Here is a 19,097-nt window from a genome sequence, read left to right as displayed (position 1 = left end):
GAAGCCCAGTTCTCCCTCTCCCCAGCCACCTCCTCCAGCTTGTCCGGGGGAACATCAAGGCGTTCCCAGGCCAGCCGAGAGATGTAATCTCTCCAGCGTGTCCTGGGTCTGCCCTGGGGCCTCCTCCCAGTGGGACACTGGGTCCTTTCGATGTGAAGGAACAGCGGCTCTACTCTGAGCCCCTTCCAAATAGCCAAACTTCTCACCCTATCTCTAAGGGAGAGGCCAGCCACCCTTCAGAGGAAGCTAATTTCCGCCGCTTGTATCCACAATCTCGTTCTTTCCGTCACTACCCACAGCTCGTGACCATAGGTGAGGGTAGAGACATAGATCAACCGGTAAATTGAGAGCTTGAGACAGAATATATACAATTATACTTATGAATAGGGATGGGTATCGTTTAGGTTTTATCCGATACCAGTGCCAAACCGGTACTTTTGTAATGGTGCCGGTGCTTAAACGGTGCTCAAACCGGTGCTTAAAGAATGGAGAACACAAAATTGATCCAAAAACCTCTCATGTTCAGCTGTTTTTTTTGAAAAAAGATAACAATGTTAGCCTTTTCTGCAGCTATAGGGCATATATGGTATCATTCTTGGCTGGAAGCAGTGCTTAATCAATGGAAAAAACACAAACTTTGTCCAAAAACCTCTCATGTTTAGCTGTTTTCCACTTTTTTTTGGTCATTTTAGCCTTTTTGGCCAGGGTGAAGGGAGTATCTGCCATCAAACAAGAAGACAGCCGCATGTAGCTATGATGATGTTTGCTAGTTCACCTTACATGCATTAATTTAATAACGTGGTTAGCCTACTCAACGTAAATTACACACGAACAACATTAAGCTACTCAGGCAAAGAAGAACAGCTGCTGCTGCATCATCATCCTCATCATTTCTGCTACACTGGCAGGGCTAGGGGCCAGGACTCTCCTCTTCGGGTTTTTGGGGGATGTTGCTAACTCCAGGTCCGATAACAGGCAACCCACCCGCAGTAGATGTGCTCGGTGTGAGGTCTCGCAGCTAGCTATCAAATACGGCGCATTTTTCGGCTTTAAAAAAAAAACGCTATACGTCGCCAGGTGTTTCATTGGATTTGAGGTGTTACCTCCTTTGACAGTATCACAGTATCAGCTTAAAGCACTTGTTGCAGGCTGCTGAGTTTGCATCTTTTGCTGTGAAGTACAGCCAGACTTTGACCGCTTCACCTTGGGCATTTTTAATCTGTAGCTCTGCTCTAAAAGAACATACGTACCTGGGCCCGCCTACTATCCTCGGAAACGTAAAATGATTGGCTAGAATTCAAAGTGTATCACAGCTCAGGAAAAAAAGCACAGAAATAAAGCACCGAAATGTGCGCTGATTATCGGTCTGGTTACTACCGTTTATGTCAGAACAATACCGGTACCCATCCCTACTTATGAAACTAGAGTTAAAGGTCCAAAATCTATGCCCTACGTTAAATTTTAAAAAGCCATTTAGTGGACCAGATTGAAGCCTTTCCTAGGCCAATTATGGCCCCCAGGCCTTATATTTGACACCTTTGCTGTAAACGTATTAAATAGAAACAAAGAGGGGTGCTCTTTTCATATGGGATGTTATGCCTAATTCACTTATGGTCAGATTAGACGGTCTGTGGCCCATGAAGTAAAAGGCCGTTACTTCCTTTGTTTTAGACTCTCTTAGCAGTACAAGTCATGTGCTCACTCCTGCTGAGTCAGCAATCCCTGATGCAGTTTTAATGGATATCTCCCATCACTCTGCAAGAAAATAGGACTAGATACATTAAGTACAGTTTATACTCGCGATCTGCCTATTTTCTCTTCCGATGGGAGAATAAAGGACATAGATATGTGCTTCTCTGAGTGAATGAAGACCAAAAAAAGACTGCAGCAAATCAGGATTCATGCTTACACTTACCTGCTTTCACAGAGAAATTTGATGAAAAACATAGTTATGGATTGAACATGTGATGAATGACTTGTGGGGCGAGTGTCCCTTCCCCTGTTGAAATGGGCTGTTGGACTGGAGGACTCTAGTCTTTTCTTATAGTGAAAATAGCTCATTGTAATTATGCACTGTCGAGTGCAGCAGTTAAATACACTGAAGTATGGCAGGCCTCACAGCCTTTTGTTGAAAAGCTTAAACCAACCCAGAGTCACAGGCCTTCCTATTTAACAAGCTACTTTCTGAGTGTTTCCAAGCCTAACATTAGTATAAAGACAAGCACATAATTGTTGAGAAGAATTATGTGGCTATACTTGTGAAAGTTCCTCTTTATGTGAAGAAAGTAGAAGCTTTGAGAAAAACTTAACCGGGATTTGACTGTTGGAGGTGAAAGAGCATCTGAAACTTTTAATTTACATGAACAATGGCAGAAAAATCCTCCCAGAAAAGCAGCTGTGGAGGTGGAGGAGTTAAAGCAGGCAGGAGACATCTGACATTAAGCTGAGGGTTAGCTTAAGCCAGTGTACAGTTGTCTGACTTGCCCTAAAGACAATAAAGATGCCGAGGTGTGAACATGAAAGCAATTTGTAAAATCTGAAAAGATGACTGTTTAAAAAGCCATTGTGTGGATTTCAGCAGTGAAATGTTTTTATATTTGAGGGAGATAACAACAGATCGCTTCTTGACATATTAACAAGCAACCTGTTGTGTGAATAATGCCATCAGTAATGGGTCATGGTAGTGATCAGACACCAAAATAAAGCTATGGAAGTGTGAAGGAGGCATTTCTCAGACAGGGATGTTCTTTCTGGCTTAAAATGACTTGATCATCATGGATATGTTTGGCAAATATCTTTTTTTTCCTGCGTGATGTTTTGCTTATGTTGGAAAAAAGACTGAAGTCAACTGGATTTATGAAGGACTATATATGAAGAAATTACCAAGTTTGCAAGTATCTTTATGATTCCGTGTTATTGTACCTAAAGTATATTCAACCAGCCTATGAATATCTTGATAGCACTATTATGTTAAATTCATTGTAATATCTGCTGCCCACTTGGTCACTATTAAATAATAAACTTTTAATGTCAGTGAGACTTTCCCCTGGTAAATAAAGGATATATAAAAGTCCATTTACCCCAAACTGATAGCGGCTTCTATAATTCCTTTTTTTTTCAGTGTGGAAAATACCGGAAGTCCTTTTTGGCACAACACCTGACTCTAATTAAAACCCTCCTGACGCAGGTGTGATCCTCCGCCACGCCAGAGGCCTCTCGCTAATCTCTTTTACATGGCGCCGCGATAAAGAATTAAATCGACCAGGTGGTAGCTTATTTTTATCAAACGGTACTCGTTAAAATGAAGGTACCGGAGGAGGAATCCATGAGTGACATTTTGAAGCGGCTGACGGGCGAGTCCGCGCTCCCTGTCTACTGCAACATCGAGAAGTTCAAACGAGGACGGGACAATTTATACTTCGTGGCCGAGGACTTCAGCGAAACTGTGAAAAAACGAGAGTTGGTCAACGCCAAGGAACGAATGAGAGTGAGTGTTTTAAAAAGTAACTCGTAACCACAAATGAAGGACGGGTAGCAACATTTCCTTTAACAGCTCACTCAAGGAGGGAAGCTGTTAGCAACCTCACAGCTAACGATGCTAGCTGGAAAAATAGATACGTTATTGTTCATTTTGGGAATAATTTGCTAATATTTCCTCAAGATAGACTGACGACTTTATTGTCCAAGCAGAATTGCAAGTTTAATCTAAACACTTCGACTCTCAATAAAGCAATTTTTTTTTTCCTTAATCTGTGCCACCCCGCCCAACAAGGAGTCCTCGGCTAATGTTTCACAGCTGCATCCCTGAAGCTGCACTACACCAGCAAGGGACATTGTTTGGCACTGAAGTTCGCTCAAAGGCCTGCATCTTGTTTTTTTTTGTTTTTTTAGCAGCTGTGTATTAAGTGCTAAGCATGACCTTTTTCTGAAATTGCTTTGTGAATGCATCCTGGCATTAAATGGTCTGAAATGGACTACATTTTCTTGGAAATGCAGTTCTCCTTCGTTGTTATATTAGAGGTGTTGTTTTTGGATGTCTGAACGATATTATTAGAATGAATAATGATGATAATAATAGCGCTGATATTTGCATAAGTAGACCTGCTGGGGTGCTAAAAGTTTCCTTTGTTTAATTAAAAACTACCTTTTGTATTTCAAAATTGACAAGTCTGTATACAACTCAGTGCTGCTTACGATCAAATAAGTATGAATATAGACCCTGTAAATGTTTAGTTTAAACCGGGATTTGTTCCCACAGGGCTTAAATTTCTACAAGAGTATCAAATTGTGACAATCGCTCCTGCTTCAAACCCTACAGTTTTCAGTGTTTGCTAAAGCACTTCAGCCTCTCTTTGTTGCAGATCAGGAACTTGAATACCATGTTCTCTCGCTTGAAAAGGATGGTGCCACTGATGCGACCAGACCGAAAGCCCAGCAAAGTGGACACACTCAAAGCTGCCACAGAATACATTCGACTGCTGCTTGCAGTTTTGCAGGAAACTGACAGTGTAAGTACTTCGCTCGGCAGGACTCCCTGAAATGACGTGTGTTGTTTTCCAAGAGCAACACTGCCACTTATTGTGAAATGTTGATCTGTGTTTTGTTTTCTTTGTTTTTGTTTATTTTAGGATGATGGCAGTGGGACTGATTTCTTAAAGAATGCAATCACCTACAGTCAGACTGAAGGCCTTGGTAGTGACTTTTGGCGAGTGGATGATGTAAGTTGTCTGTTTCTACAGTAAAGTGACGCTGTTGTATCAACCTACTAATGGTGCTAATCCACATTCAGAATTTGCATATATCATTAAATGGAGCGTCACATACATACTAGTGCTCTGGCCTAAGTTCCTGCAGTTTAGTTTTGCATTTGCATGTATGTTGGGTTGAATTCAGGTTGGTGCGTTAGCCATTAACGCCTATCCCCATTCTTTGCATTGAGAAACTCTTTGCTTGCCTTTGCCATAGACTTGGGGTCATTACTTGTTTGCACAGTGAATTGTCATCTGATCAGTTGGAGTTTATGCAGGTGCAGACAGAGCTACTGCTGTAAGTAAGCCTAACAGCTTCCAGATCATTTATTCTGGCAGTATGGCAAGAAGGTCATCACTGCTTCAAGCACTGTTTATATGATCTGGTCAGAGAGCAAGGACAGCAAGCAGTCCTCTGCCCTTGAAGAAAAGACATCTGCCCAAGATGAAGAATATTCCTCTCCAGAAGATGAGGGGACAATCTCCAAAGAGGCTGACTGCATCACCACTGATGAGTACTAGCCGCTGCCTGAATACTCTTCTTTTTTTGGGGGGGGGGGGGCATGGAGGTGGAGGCCATGGAGGTGGAGGCCGAGCAGCTGATGGAAAAGAACATAGGAGCATTTTCTGAGATCCCTCATGATGGGAAAACCACTACTGAAGAGAGACTGCTCTACAATCCAGTGCCCACTGGTATCGAACCAGGACTCACCCTGTATGCAGTTCCCTGCATTAGCAGCCTGAGATCTACTTTTGACTTTTTTTATAACAAAGGAGATCTTTTAGCTGCTGTGCACCCTTACAAACCTGCACAGGAAGTGAAGGTGTGAGGATTGGAGTTGTGAGCCTACACCAGAATAAAGCAATACATAGCATGTTGGATGACAACACTGGAAGTTCTCAGGAAGTAAAAAAATGGCATGGGGTTCAGACTCCAACTGACGGAGGAGCTCCTAGGACAACATCTTTACTTCGGTCACCTTGGCAGAGGAACCCCTCAGATGAAAACTGGCACAGGGGAAACAACCTAGAGCTTCCTCCTCAGCTTCTCCAGATGCAACAGAGGAAGATTTTGTTGTCCGTCTTTGGCTTCACCAAAACTAGCATGGTGATATCCCACAAGCCAAATCAACTTCTTTTGACAGCAACACACAAGGAACCAGCAGTCAGTCATGGGGAATAAAGGACGCCTGGAAACAAGAAGCAATCCTGGACTACAATAGACACAAATACAGCTTGGATAACTTGGAGAGGATGTTGGCACCTCGAGTTGTTGAAGGAAAACTAGCTGCTGGCTCTTTCCTCCAATCTCCTGGATGTCTTGGGGATACAATGCCTTTGTCCCACCGGAAACAACTTCACTGAAGTGGGGAGTCCTTTACAACCTACAAATGAAGAGTGATCCTGGAAGAGCGGGGGCACATGCTCGTGGCCTCAACAGCTGCAAGACACCCTTGTCCTTGATTCTCAGCCACTTCTGCCATTGATCCTAAGATATAGTAGTCTGAACCAGAGTGTGACCCACACCCCACCAAAAAAATGAGAAGGTGCAAAAGGCGCACCTCCAGGATTGGAACAGCAGCCCCTTGCACCAAGTGTACAGGGTGGGCCATTTATATGGATACACCGTAATAAAATGGGAATGGTTGGTGATATTAAAGTCCTGTTTGTGGCACATAAGTATTTGTGAGGGGACAAACTCCTCAAGATGGGTGGTGACCATTTAGAAGTCGGCCGTTGAAACCAAGCACACCATTGTTTTTCTTGTGACATTACTAATAAGTTTGTCACATGGCCCTCTTCCTATTTAAAAAAACAAACAAAACAAAACAAAACAAAAAACAAAAGTTGTATCCAAGATGGCCGACTTCTAAATGGCCACCAATTTTATAGCCTTTTGTAAACTTAAACAAGGGGTGCCCATTTTTGGCCACGAGCACGCTGAGAGGGAGTTTTTATGTTTTTGCTCTCCCTGCACAAAAATAACAATGCATTATAAGCAATTACATGTCCCAGACTCTACTATTAATAATACAAGAAATTCCAGTAACACTGAAAATATATAAAATTGTGAGATTTGAGGTTGTCTTCCAGCTAGTGCAGTGGACAAACTGGTGTTTAAAGGGTTAAAAATGTGAAAAGTAATAACTATTTTATATTTATGAAAAGAACTGAAGTTAGTTAAAAACGTTATGCAGAAAGAATGGCAAAAAAACATAAAACCAAAATAATAAAAATTACAGACCTAATCAGTTGGTGGCCACAAAAGCTGCAAGGTTAGTGATTTTGAACAAGGGTTAATACATAATTGTTTTTTTTCATAAAGCCGCAAGCAGCAATCAACCATTCAGTCCTGAGCATAACATAAAACTACTTCAGCTCACTGTCAAAACTGTATAGATATTTATTGCAAAATATTAGCATATTAAATGAAATTATCTGTTAGTGAAGAGTTTTCCAGTGTGTTAGGGTGAGCTATTGTATTCAACATGAAGTGCAGCTTTTCCAGGAAAGTGCTAAATGAGCAGTAACGGGGGGTGGCAGGGGGCTGCATGAGATTTAGGACGCAACAACTTTCTGACAATGGCCAACAATTAAAATGTGGAAAATTGGATTAAACGACTAGTACTGACTAGTGACGATTAGTTATGTAGTAGACTAATTACGCACACTTCTAATTTGTAACCATGAATTTCGTTCAGCTCACTGCTAAATATGGAATGAAGAAAAGTTCTGCAGGCTGAGTGATTTGTGTAATTACAACTGAAATAACATTTGTCCCTAAGCAGCTCTATAGGCAAACTTTTATATTTATCATTGAACACTACTGGGTTGTTCAGTGTTTTCTAGGAAAAAAAACAAGCATTTGGAATAAAATCCCCCTCGTCAATAAATTAAAGATTAATAAATTATAATTTTCATTACAATTGATTGATTTTTGCAGTGACCTTTGAGAGAATAACTTTTTACCATCTCATTTGATTGTTGTTCTGGTTTAGTTGGTCTTGCTTTACTGTAGTTGACCAGTCACGGTTCCCAGAAATGAATGTTTTATCTAACTGTGGTCTTTCTCCCTGCCAGTTGCTGAGCATGTCAGAGGAACAAATTGATGATGGATTCACTTTACCCCCTGAACCGGTGACAGATGATGGAGAGATGACCAGACTGATGTTGCAGCACTGTGTGATGCCAACATACCAGTTCATCATCCAAGTAGCTCCTGATCAGCCTGCGGTAACTCATCAATGTACTTCATGTTTTCAGGGGTCAGTGTTCAGCCTGTCAGTCAAAAAGAGAGGGAACCTCAGTCTGGATTACTCATCTGATTTGAGGCTCCCTACTTATGTTTTTTGTTTTTTAAGTGCAACAGTGCACACATCTGCAGGTCTATAACTAAGATTAGAATTTTCAGTTGAGTTCAGAACTCTGCTCATGCTGAAATGCAGCAGTGTGCTTGTTGACATGGTGACTCTGGTCACTTTTGACCCCATAGCCTGTACTCCGTCCTCCCTTGGGACACACAGTAGTGGGGTTAAAATAAAGACTAGTAGATAAGTGAAAGGAAATCATGTGTGGGTTTGTTTGTTTGTTGTTTTTGTTTTGTTTTTTTCCTCACAATGAACATTCGAGCAGTGGATCAGAAAAGCTTCGTGTGTGTGAGAGATTCAAGTTGTCAGCAATGACCTGCCTCCAATTAACTGACCATTTACCCTATTTAAGGAACATCTGCATTTTAAATTTTACACATGTTCCACATGACTGTTTTAAGTGTGACCTAATTTAAAAAAAAAAAAAAATCTAAAAATTGCACATCTCTAAAATTGGGCACATAAAACCTCAACACAACACATTACACTGGCATAATTTAACAACAACTAAGCCAAAATGCACAAGTGGTGTGTGGAAAAACAAAGTACACCCTTCCTGCTTCCAATCGGAATAAAAGGCAAATGGCAGCCCATTGGCACTGCTAATCGAATACACCTGATTAATTGATCTTCAGGACCTCTAAGGCAGAAGTTTCTGGTCAAATTACCTCAACTGTTTTGGCATTCTCAATGCAAAAATGAATATAGTACTAAACAGCTGAGGTGTTTGCTACAGTCTAAAGGGTGTGCTTTGGAAATGCAGTCCACTAAGGCTACGTTCACACTGCAGGCGAAAGTGCATCAAATATGACTTTTTAGACCCTGCGGCTCGCATCCGATCATGGTGTGACAGTGTGAACAGCACAAATCCAATATTTTCAAATCCGACCTGGGTCACTTTCATATGTGGTACTGAATCCGATACATATCTGATGTTTTAGAAAGCGACTGCTGTTTGAACGGTCATGTTGCATTAAATCAGTCTTTTACGTCACCGACACAAGACAGACGCCAATTATCAGCGCCGGAGAAGACATCGTGAACGCTTCCTGGACATCCAGTGAAACTGTTGGGAAGACAACGTTGGAGAAATGTGAACATTTTATTTGTACTGTATAATCTGCAGATTCTGAAAATCTTCAACTGTCCTTTGAAGCACCGCTCCTCTCTAAAACGGCAATAAGGATAATTATTAGGCCATATGTGAATAACAAAAGTTATAACTTAAAACAAAACTGCAAAATGTAAAGTCCGAAACAAGTCTTTATATTAAGGGCCATCAGTCAAACAATACTGTTTGCTCTGGGTCTAAACAGAGCGCGTTGTGTGTGACGTCTTCTTTTGCGCACGCGGGCCGCCTTGAGCGTTCACACTAGAGCGCGTTTGCTGTCACATTTTATTTGTAGTGTGAACAAGCAGACAAAAAATCCGATTTGATCAAAAAATCGGAATTGAGCATTAAGACCTGCAGTGTGAACGTAGCCTAAGTGTGCTCACAACAGTCTTGTAGCTGTGGTGTTGCTCCCTCAGGGCTGAGTTAACTTTTAACTTTGAGGTACAGAGCTGTTCTGTTGAGAACTGGCTTATATGCAGCAGTTATTATATGATCAGATCGGTCCTAGTGGGTGTATGGATTTTGTATTTGTGTGGACATGGTCCAGTGCATTCTTGTCTGTTGTAGGAAATCAGGGGTTTATTGTATTTTTTTTAATTAATCAAGTTAATTTAATTAATCATTAATCAAGTTGCATACAGAATTTACCCTGATATATCAGTGTGTCACTCATTGACAGCTGGAGTAACCTTTCAGAAGGAAGATGGGCGATGTTTATGCAGTTCTTGGAAGACGAACCCTGCAAACAATAGGCAATCACATGTTTAATTCCACGAATGATCTGGCAGAAACATTCTTCAATTACAGCTGACAATCGGCGCACAGCATTTGATTGTCTTCTGAGTAGTGCCAACATCTGAAAGGTTCAAGCAGTCCTGACAAGTGCCCGAGCATCTGATTGGATAATTTAGGTGAAGAGGTTTGGAGAACGCCAGAGCGTTTTATTGCCGCACTTATGTCATTATGCTGTACACAGAACTATTGTGACAAGCAGACTTCAGTTTTCAGTGTTTGTGCATCAAATTATGAACATATAATCCTCGTGGACTTTAATCCAGCAGAGGAAATGCTTAACATTATAAGGACTTGAACATTAACTTTTTTTTGTCTTCCAACAGACGTCTCAACCTTGCTAAGCAGTGTTTACAACAGCTGATGTGGCCTGATATTGGACACCTGCCAGGTTTGCATTTTGAACACGAATATTAAATCAGTTTACAGAAATGCAAGTGATGAAATGTTGGTGGGATCAGAATTTAATGATCAAGAATGTAATTGACTGCAGATCAAATCAAGTTAGTAAATGCCCTGAATGATAATTAAATATCATTATTCTTTACTATTTTAAAAATATATGTGAAGTACAAAATTACTCAGAATTTGTACAAATGTTGCTTTCATGTGGTCTGAATGAGTATCTCAGAATGATTAAGGCTGTGAGTACTACTTTTATATTCTAATTGGGCCTGATTTCATAGAATCTTTGCGTGTAATGATGTAATTGCCCTTTTCTTTTTTCTTCTCTCAAAACACTGGATGTGCATCACATAAAGTAGTCTATAGTTGAGTCTTTAAGTGTGGTTGCACTGCCCTCTGGTGGAGCGTCCACTGTCTAATCTGTAGTTTCTGTTTCACCTCTGACCAGGGTACTAAAAATACCAGATTAGCTGCTGTTTGCATTGCCGATTTTTAGATTCCTGAATGTGAATTAAGGCTTCCTACAGAAACTTTTATTTAAGTGGCTCATAGTTTTAAGCGGACATTCTAGCCAACGCAACAGCTTCCTTTGAGCACTCGTGCTTCTACAAGTGGTGTGACGCAGCGCCACACAGGAGTTATTCTCACATCACTGTGACTCGACTATAACTCAAGTGACCTCGACCTGAAGGTCAGAGGTCAACTTGAGAACAAGGTGTAGAGGCTGATGTTCACCACTGGCTGCTGCCAGGATTTTTATACATACTCCTCCATTTTCAGGGGATTAAAAGTAATTGGACTCCTGAAGTTCATAGGAAGGATAATGACATAACCAAATTCTCAAAATCATGAACGCACTCGAACAGGTAGACAGATCATTGTCAAGAGACATGTTTGTGAATGTAAAGTCTCTGTATGTTCACAAACGATCCTGGTTTCACTCAAGAACAGGAAGCACAGGTTTGACTTTGCTAGGATACAACTGAGATCGTTGTACACATGAAACTAAAGTTAACTTGTAACAATTTGAGAGAAACGTGTCAGCATACAGTCTATAAAACGTGTAGGTAATGTTTTTATATGGCTCATGTGGATGCCCGTGAAGCAGTCACTGACGATGTGAATGCTGATAGAAGCTGGGTGAAATGTGAAGTGTACAGACAGGGCTCTAGTTGAACTTTACATGTTCACTCCATACAGACAATATTGATTTGTAAATGATTAACTAACAATCTCGTCAACACAAGTTCCTTATTTGGAGCACATTTCTACAAGACAGACAAGTTACTGTGTGTGTGTTCGAGTGATTGATAAATGTTATGAATACTTTAAGGAACCCAAGTTTTTCTTTTTAGGGTCCTGTTGCTTTGAAGAAAAGGATTGTTTTGAAGAAAGCAGACTTTCATTTGTGGTGTTTTAACCTTTTGGGGTTTTTTTTTTTTGTTGAAGTAAATGTTGATTCTCATTTTACAGATTGTATCCTTGGCAGCCTTAAAATGTAAAAGGAACTTTGTTTTTGTAATTTCACTTATGAAATGAATTGTTTTCTGTGTAGGCCTATTAGAAACCTGTTATATACAACACTTGTTGTAAGAGTCATGTAAATGTTAAACTCATATTAGTGTTCAAGAAGGTTTTCTTTGGGGGGGAAAAGACTTTTGCTAATTAACAGAATGAATTTGTCACACTGCTGTCACTTGTTAATGTTATTAACTACAAGTGGAAATGCATGAAAAATTAAAGACTGTAGTTCTTTGTTTCTTTTTGTTTTGATTCAGCTTTAAATAAATTTTAATTTATCTTCTCCCCCTCCAGCATATAATGTGCTCTTTTGAGGACATTTCTTATCATTGTTATGCTGATGATATTCAGTTGTACGTTTCTTTTATGCCCGAGGATTTATCTAAGCTTCAGCGTCTGAATGATTGCTTAGATTTGATCAAACATTGGATGGCTGCAAATTTCCTCCAACTCAACGAGGAGAAAACCGAAGTCCTCGTATGCGCCCCTGATAGGTTTCTATTGCAGATGGTGAAAGCCCTCGGTCCTCTCTCACTTTGTTAAATCCTCTATCAGCAATTTAGGTGTCACCTTTGACTCGAGTCTCACATTGGATGGGCATGTGAGATCTCTGGTTCGGTCTTGTTTTTATCATTTAAGAAATGTGGCTAGGTTAAGCCCGGTTTTATCTTGCTCTGAACTCGAGATTGCTATACATGCATTTATTTCGTCACGCTTGGATTATTGTAATTCGCTGTTTGTGTCTAAGCAAAGGTTCTCTGGATCAACTGCAGGTTGTGCAAAACGCTGCAGCAAGGCTTTTGACAAAATCCTCAAAGTACTCACATGTGACACCGTTATTAGCTCAGTTACACTGGCTTCCTGTTAAATTTAGAGTCGATTTTAAGATCCTGGTCTTGACCTACAGAGCTGTGCACGGACTGGCACCTGCCTACATCTTTGATCTGCTACAGCCCTATGTCCCTAGCAGGTCTTTGAGGTCATCTGATCAGGGCTTACTTGCTATAAAAAAATACTAAGAGGAGGACTAAAGGTGATAGAGCTTTTGCCACTGTGGCCCCTAGACTGTGGAACTCTCTCCCCCAAACATTAAGAACTGTGGACTCAGTAGCTGGTTTTTTTTTTTTGTTTTGTTTTTTTAAAAAAACAAACAAACAAACAAAAAAACTCAAGACTTACCTTTTTAGAACTGCTTTTGGTTAATTTTTTGCCTGTTTTATTTTCTCTTTTTAAATCTTTTTATGACTTGTAATCTTATGTGCAGCACTTTGTGATTCTGTCTTGAAAGGTGCTATATAAATAAAAATGTATTTATTTAAATAAAAGCTCTTTTTGTTCAGATGTTTATATTTTTTTTTCTAAACCCAGCAGTAGAAAATGTTAAAGCTTCATACACTTAAGTTCACTTATTAGGACAATTAAGGTTCAGAAGACCTGATGAATTCTGACCAGGTCTCTGCAGTTCAAGAGTAAAGAGACTTTAAAGATTTGAAAGCCTGTGTCAACGTGACCCCATGATTGCTGCAAAAGATCTTCAGAAATATTTAGAGAAACTGATACTGTTCCGCTTTTCAGGTCTACATGAAGAACATCACTTGAACCCTCATCTACAGTCTGCAAAGCAACATCAGCAGTTTTGTCGGCACAACCTAGCAACTAATTGGAAACTAATGATTACCAATTGACTATTTTTGTGTAGCTCAGTGTACAGAAAGTTGGTGTTTGTCTAGTTTGTATTAGATTTTTTTGTAATTTGATGTAATCGTTGTAGCTGGGAGTTCTTCAGCAGCCATATCATCACACTTTCCTTGGGCGGGTTTGAGTAGGTGGATACATTTCGGGTAAGTCATTAATGTACAAACTGAACAACAGAGGGCCCAAAGTTGAACCTAGAGATACTCCAACGTTTGATTAATCTATTCTCCCCGCGTGGTGTGGATCCTTGAGAAGAGCAAAGAAAACCTTCTGGAGGAAACCTGGTCTTGTTAGGAGAGACGGCATCCATCCCACTTTGGATGGAGCAGCTCTCATTTCTAGAAATATGGACAAATTTATTAAACCCCTCAAAACATGACTATCCAGAGTTGGGACCAGGAAGCAGAGTTGCAGTCTTACACGCCTCTCTGCAGCTTCTCTCCTCCTGCTACCCCCCCCAAAAACCCATCTCCATAGAGACTGTGTCAGCTTCCAAAAAGACAAAAAACAAACTAAAAACCAGCAACAAACAACTTAAACATTTACAAAGAAAGAACAATACAGTATCCACATCTGAAACAAAGAGTAAAACAGTGAAATGTGGATTATTAAATATTAGGTCTCTCTCCTCCAAGTCTCTGTTAGTACATGACTTAATAATTGATCAACAAATTGATTTACTCTGCCTTACAGAAACCTGGTTGCAGCAGGATGATTATGTTAGTTTAAATGAATCAACACCCCCGAGTCATTCTAACTACCAGAAATCTCGAAGCACAGGTCGAGGGGGCGGTGTGGCAGCAATTTTTCACACCAGTCTATTAATTAATGAAAGACCAAGACAGACTTTTAATTCATTTGAAAGCCTGATGCTTAGCCTCGTCCACCCCAGCTGTGAAACTCAGAAACCAGTCTTACTTGTTATCATCTATCGTCCACCTGGGCCTTACACAGAGTTTCTGTCTGATTTCTCAGACTTTATATCTAATTTAGTTCTGAGCTCAGATAAAATAATTATTGTGGGTGATTTTAACATCCATGTTGATGCTAAAAATGACAGCCTCAACATGGCATTTAATCTGTTGTTAGACTCAATTGGTTTCTCTCAAAATGTAAAAGAACCCACCCACCACTTTAATCACACTCTAGATCTTGTTTTAACATATGGCATAGAAACTGAACATTTAACAGTGTTTCCTGAAAACCCTCTCCTGTCTGATCATTTCTTGATAACATTTACATTTACAATAATTGATTACACAGCAGTGGAGAGTAGACTTTATCAAAGTAGATGTCTTTCTGAAAGCGCTGTAACTAAGTTTAAGAATATAATCCAGCCACTGTTATCATCGTCAATGCCCTGTACCAACACAGAGCAGAGCAGCTATCTGAACGCTACCCCAACAGAGGTCGATTATCTTGTTAATAATTTCACCTCCTCACTACGTACGACTCTGGATACTGTAGCTCCAATGAAAACTAAGGTCTCTAATCAGAAGTACCTGACCCCGTGGTATAATTCTCAAACACGTACCCTAAAGGAGATTACTCGTAATCTGGAGAGGAAATGGCGTGTCACAAATTTAGAGGATCATCATTTAGCCTGGAGAAATAGTTTGTTGCTTTATAAGAAAGCCCTCCGCAAAGCCAGAACAGCTTACTACTCATCACTGATTGAAGAAAATAAGAACAACCCCAGGTTTCTCTTCAGCACTGTAGCCAGGCTGACAAAAAGTCAGAGCTCTTTTGAGCCAACCATCCCTTTAACGTTAACTAGTGATGACTTCATGAACTTCTTCACAAATAAAATTTTTATCATTAGAGAAAAAATTACCAATAATCATCCCACAGATGTAATATTATCTACAGCTACTCTTAGTTTCATTGATGTTAAGTTAGACTCTTTTTCTCCAATTGATCTTTCTGAGTTAACTTCAATAGTTACTTCCTCCAAACCATCAACGTGTCTTTTAGACCCCATTCCTACAAAACTGCTCAAAGAAGTCCTGCCATTGATTAATTCTTCGATCTTATATATGATCAACCTATCTCTAATAATCGGCTATGTACCACAGGCCTTCAAGGTGGCTGCAGTTAAACCTTTACTCAAAAAGTCATCTCTAGACCCAGCAGTCTTAGCTAATTATAGGCCAATCTCCAACCTTCCTTTCATATCAAAAATCCTTGAAAGAGTAGTTGTCAAACAGCTAACAGATCATCTGCAGAGGAATGGTTTATTTGAAGAGTTTCAGTCAGGTTTCAGAGTTCATCACAGCACAGAAACAGCTTTAGTGAAGGTTACAAATGATCTTCTTATGGCCTCTGACAGTGGACTCATCTCTGTGCTTGTCCTTCTTGACCTTAGTGCAGCGTTCGATACTGTTGACCATAATATCCTATTAGAGCGATTAGAACATGCTGTAGGTATTACAGGTATTGCACTGCAGTGGTTTGTATCATATCTATCTAATAGACTCCAATTTGTGCATGTAAATGGAGAGTCCTCTTCACACACTGAGGTTAATTATGGAGTTCCACAGGGTTCAGTGCTAGGACCAATTCTGTTTACATTATACATGCTTCCCCTAGGCAGCATCATTAGAAGACATAGCATACATTTTCACTGCTATGCAGATGACACCCAGCTCTATCTGTCCATGAAGCCAGATAACACACACCAATTAGTTAAACTGCAGGAATGTCTTAAAGACATAAAGACTTGGATGGCCACTAACTTTCTGCTTCTTAACTCGGATAAAACTGAGGTCATTGTACTCGGCGCTGAAAAGCTTAGAAATATGGTATCTAACCAGATTCTTACTCTGGATGGCATTACCTTGGCCTCCAGTAACACTGTGAGGAACCTTGGAGTCATTTTTGACCAGGATATGTCCTTCAACGCACATATTAAACAAATATGTAAGACTGCGTTCTTCCATTTGCGCAACATCTCTAAAATTAGAAATATCCTGTCTCAGAGTGACGCTGAAAAACTAGTTCATGCATTTATTACTTCCAGGCTGGACTACTGCAATTCATTATTATCAGGATGTCCAAAAAACTCACTGAAAAGCCTTCAGTTAATCCAAAATGCTGCAGCAAGAGTACTGACAGGGACTAGAAAGAGAGAGCATATTTCTCCTGTTTTGGCTTCCCTTCATTGGCTTCCTGTTAAATCCAGAATTGAATTCAAAATCCTGCTCCTCACATACAAGGTCTTAAATAATCAGGCCCCATCTTATCTTAATGACCTTGTAGTACCATATCACCCTATTAGAGCACTTCGCTCTCGCTCTGCAGGCCTACTTGTTGTTCCTAGAGTATTTAAAAGTAGAATGGGAGGGAGAGCCTTCAGTTTTCAGGCCCCTCTTCTGTGGAACCAGCTTCCAGTTTGGATTCGGGAGACAGACACTATCTCTACTTTTAAGATTAGGCTTAAAACTTTCCTTTTTGCTAAAGCATATAGTTAGGGCTGGACCAGGTGACCCTGAATCCTCCCTTAGTTATGCTGCAATAGATGTAGGCTGCCGGGGGATTCCCATGATGCATTGAGTTTTTCCTTTCCAGTCACCTTTCTCACTCACTATGTGTTAACAGACCTCTCTGTATTGAATTGTATCTGTTATTAATCTCTGTCTCTCTTCCACAGCATGTCTTTTATCCTGTCTTCCTTCTCTCACCCCAACCGGTCGCAGCAGATGGCCGCCCCTCCCTGAGCCTGGTTCTGCCGGAGGTTTCTTCCTGTTAAAAGGGAGTTTTTCCTTCCCACTGTCGCCAAAGTGCTTGCTCATAGGGGGTCATATGATTGTTGGGCTTTTCTCTGTATCTATGAAGCGCCTTGAGGCGACTTTTGTTGTGATTTGGCGCTATATAAATAAAATTGAATTGAATTGAATTGAATTGAAAAGTCTACACGTATAAGAAGTTAATACTTAATACAGCCTGTACACCTTAAAAACAATCAGATCCATGAGCTCAAGCTACAGTCATCTAGGGTGTTGATACAACTCATAACCAATCTGAACCTCAGCAGTTTGTTTTCTGCTGCTGACTCAAGGCAGCAGCAGGAAACAAGCAGAAGTACCAGCCTCTGCCACCCACCACCTATTATTTACATCTGCTTCCAACCTACAGTAGCTTGTGTTGCCTCCAGCTGCTCATAACACCCACCTGCTCCCTCGTGCAGTTTACGGAGCTGGGAAGGAAACCACACACACCTCCCCAATCAGCCTCTCGTGCACTGTTCGATCCCCATCCAACAGCCTCTTACAAAGACCATTAAAACATATAACATCCCTCTGCTGGTCTAATCTCCACCCCCACAGAGCTGCAGGCACGTCACCTATGGCCTCATTTAACCACAGTCCACTTGCTACACCACATGAATGTTCTAAGGACCATCGACGGCCTCAACCTGCAACCTACAACTTCCTCCTCCACTTGCAGATTAAAGCAGATCGCAGGAGCTAAAGCTTCCACCTACTGCCTCGTCCAGGCAATTTCACCAGCACCATGAACCCAAATAGCTGAAAAGTGATGTTATGTTTAAAACAACTGCCAACCCCACACCTACAGCCTCATCCCGCACCTTTAATTTCAGCTGCAGATACCAACAGAAACCTTGAAGCCAAATCTCCTTCAAACAAAATGGTCATGAGTAGAAATGTTCAACTAACTAAATCCTACATAGTTCTGAAGTACTCTTTATGTGATTATAAATACACAGTGATGTGTAAATTTGAAGGACATTTGGCTGAATGTTGAAAAATAATCACATTTCTGAAAGTAAAAGAAATATCTTAAAAGAACTTGAGCTGTTTTAATCTTTATATGATCCTTAAAATCCTGACTCTTTTTACCCTAAGGATGAAAAATGCCACCCTTCCTAAAACTGCTGTAAAAATATTACTGTATAATACTTTTTTCCACTTTAAATGACTCAGTCTTTTAAAGCTACTTCAGCCTGTGAAATACATTTTAAAATGTTTTATTTTAACCCTTTAAAGGTCAGTGTGTTTACAGAGCTCCACTGTTTTATATCGGAAAAGAATACCAGCAGCGGAAAGTCTAAAAACTACATTTCAAGGAGTGTTTTTTATTTTTTTTATTAGGTCCTAAGATGGGTCAATGATTGGAGGCAACATTGCTTTTCCTGCATTTTTCATTTTTTCTGTCATGCCAGATTTTTTTTTAAATGGTAGCTTTGCAAAAATTGCTGTAAAAATGTTATACAGTAATATTTTTTCCACTTTAAATGACTCAGTCTGAAATATCAATATCAAATATTACATTTAATTACATTTTGGATTTTAACCCTTTAAAGGCCAGTATGTTTGCATAGCTCCACTGTTTTGTTTTAACAACTTCAGCCTGAAATATAAATATAAACTATTAAGTAGAGTTTTGGGACTTTAACCTTTTAAAGAAGAGGGACTCCAGCTGAGGTGGAGCAGA

At 40.2% G+C, this 19,097-nt stretch overlaps 1 protein-coding gene across 5 annotated transcripts; it reads left to right on the top strand.

Annotated features, from left to right (window-relative positions):
- The first annotated feature begins 3,138 nt into the window (after window positions 1-3,138).
- figla (folliculogenesis specific bHLH transcription factor) lies at window positions 3,139-13,783 on the top strand. 5 transcript variants are annotated; one of them, XM_085180685.1, is made up of 6 exons: window positions 3,139-3,487; window positions 4,362-4,508; window positions 4,629-4,718; window positions 7,830-8,014; window positions 10,349-10,413; window positions 13,524-13,783. In XM_085180685.1, exons 1-6 carry the CDS (start codon window positions 3,302-3,304, stop codon window positions 13,631-13,633), a joined length of 783 nt encoding a protein of 260 aa, XP_085036811.1. In that variant the 5' UTR covers window positions 3,139-3,301; the 3' UTR covers window positions 13,634-13,783. The 5 variants fall into 5 exon arrangements, with proteins under 5 accessions (XP_085036811.1, XP_085036812.1, XP_085036814.1 ...); XM_085180686.1 differs by lacking the exon at window positions 13,524-13,783 and adding an exon at window positions 11,783-13,083 and having other exon boundaries at window positions 3,141-3,487; XM_085180688.1 differs by having other exon boundaries at window positions 3,145-3,487; window positions 7,830-7,982; window positions 13,524-13,625.
- Window positions 13,784-19,097: the final 5,314 nt, after the last annotated feature.

Source organism: Neolamprologus multifasciatus, chromosome 12 (genome assembly GCF_963576455.1).
Source record: "Neolamprologus multifasciatus chromosome 12, fNeoMul1.2, whole genome shotgun sequence".
NCBI lineage: Eukaryota > Metazoa > Chordata > Actinopteri > Cichliformes > Cichlidae > Neolamprologus > Neolamprologus multifasciatus.
Note: the sequence above shows the minus strand (reverse complement) of the source record. Positions and strands in the feature narration are given on the sequence as shown.

Bases quoted from the DNA above. Each gene is read 5' to 3' on its own strand.
- figla (XM_085180685.1), top strand. From the start codon at position 3,302: ATGAAGGTACCGGAGGAGGAATCCATGAGTGACATTTTGAAGCGGCTG. The intron at 3,488-4,361 runs GTGAGTGTTTTA...TCTTTGTTGCAG, and splicing joins ACGCCAAGGAACGAATGAGA to ATCAGGAACTTGAATACCAT. The intron at 4,509-4,628 runs GTAAGTACTTCG...TGTTTATTTTAG, and splicing joins TTTTGCAGGAAACTGACAGT to GATGATGGCAGTGGGACTGA.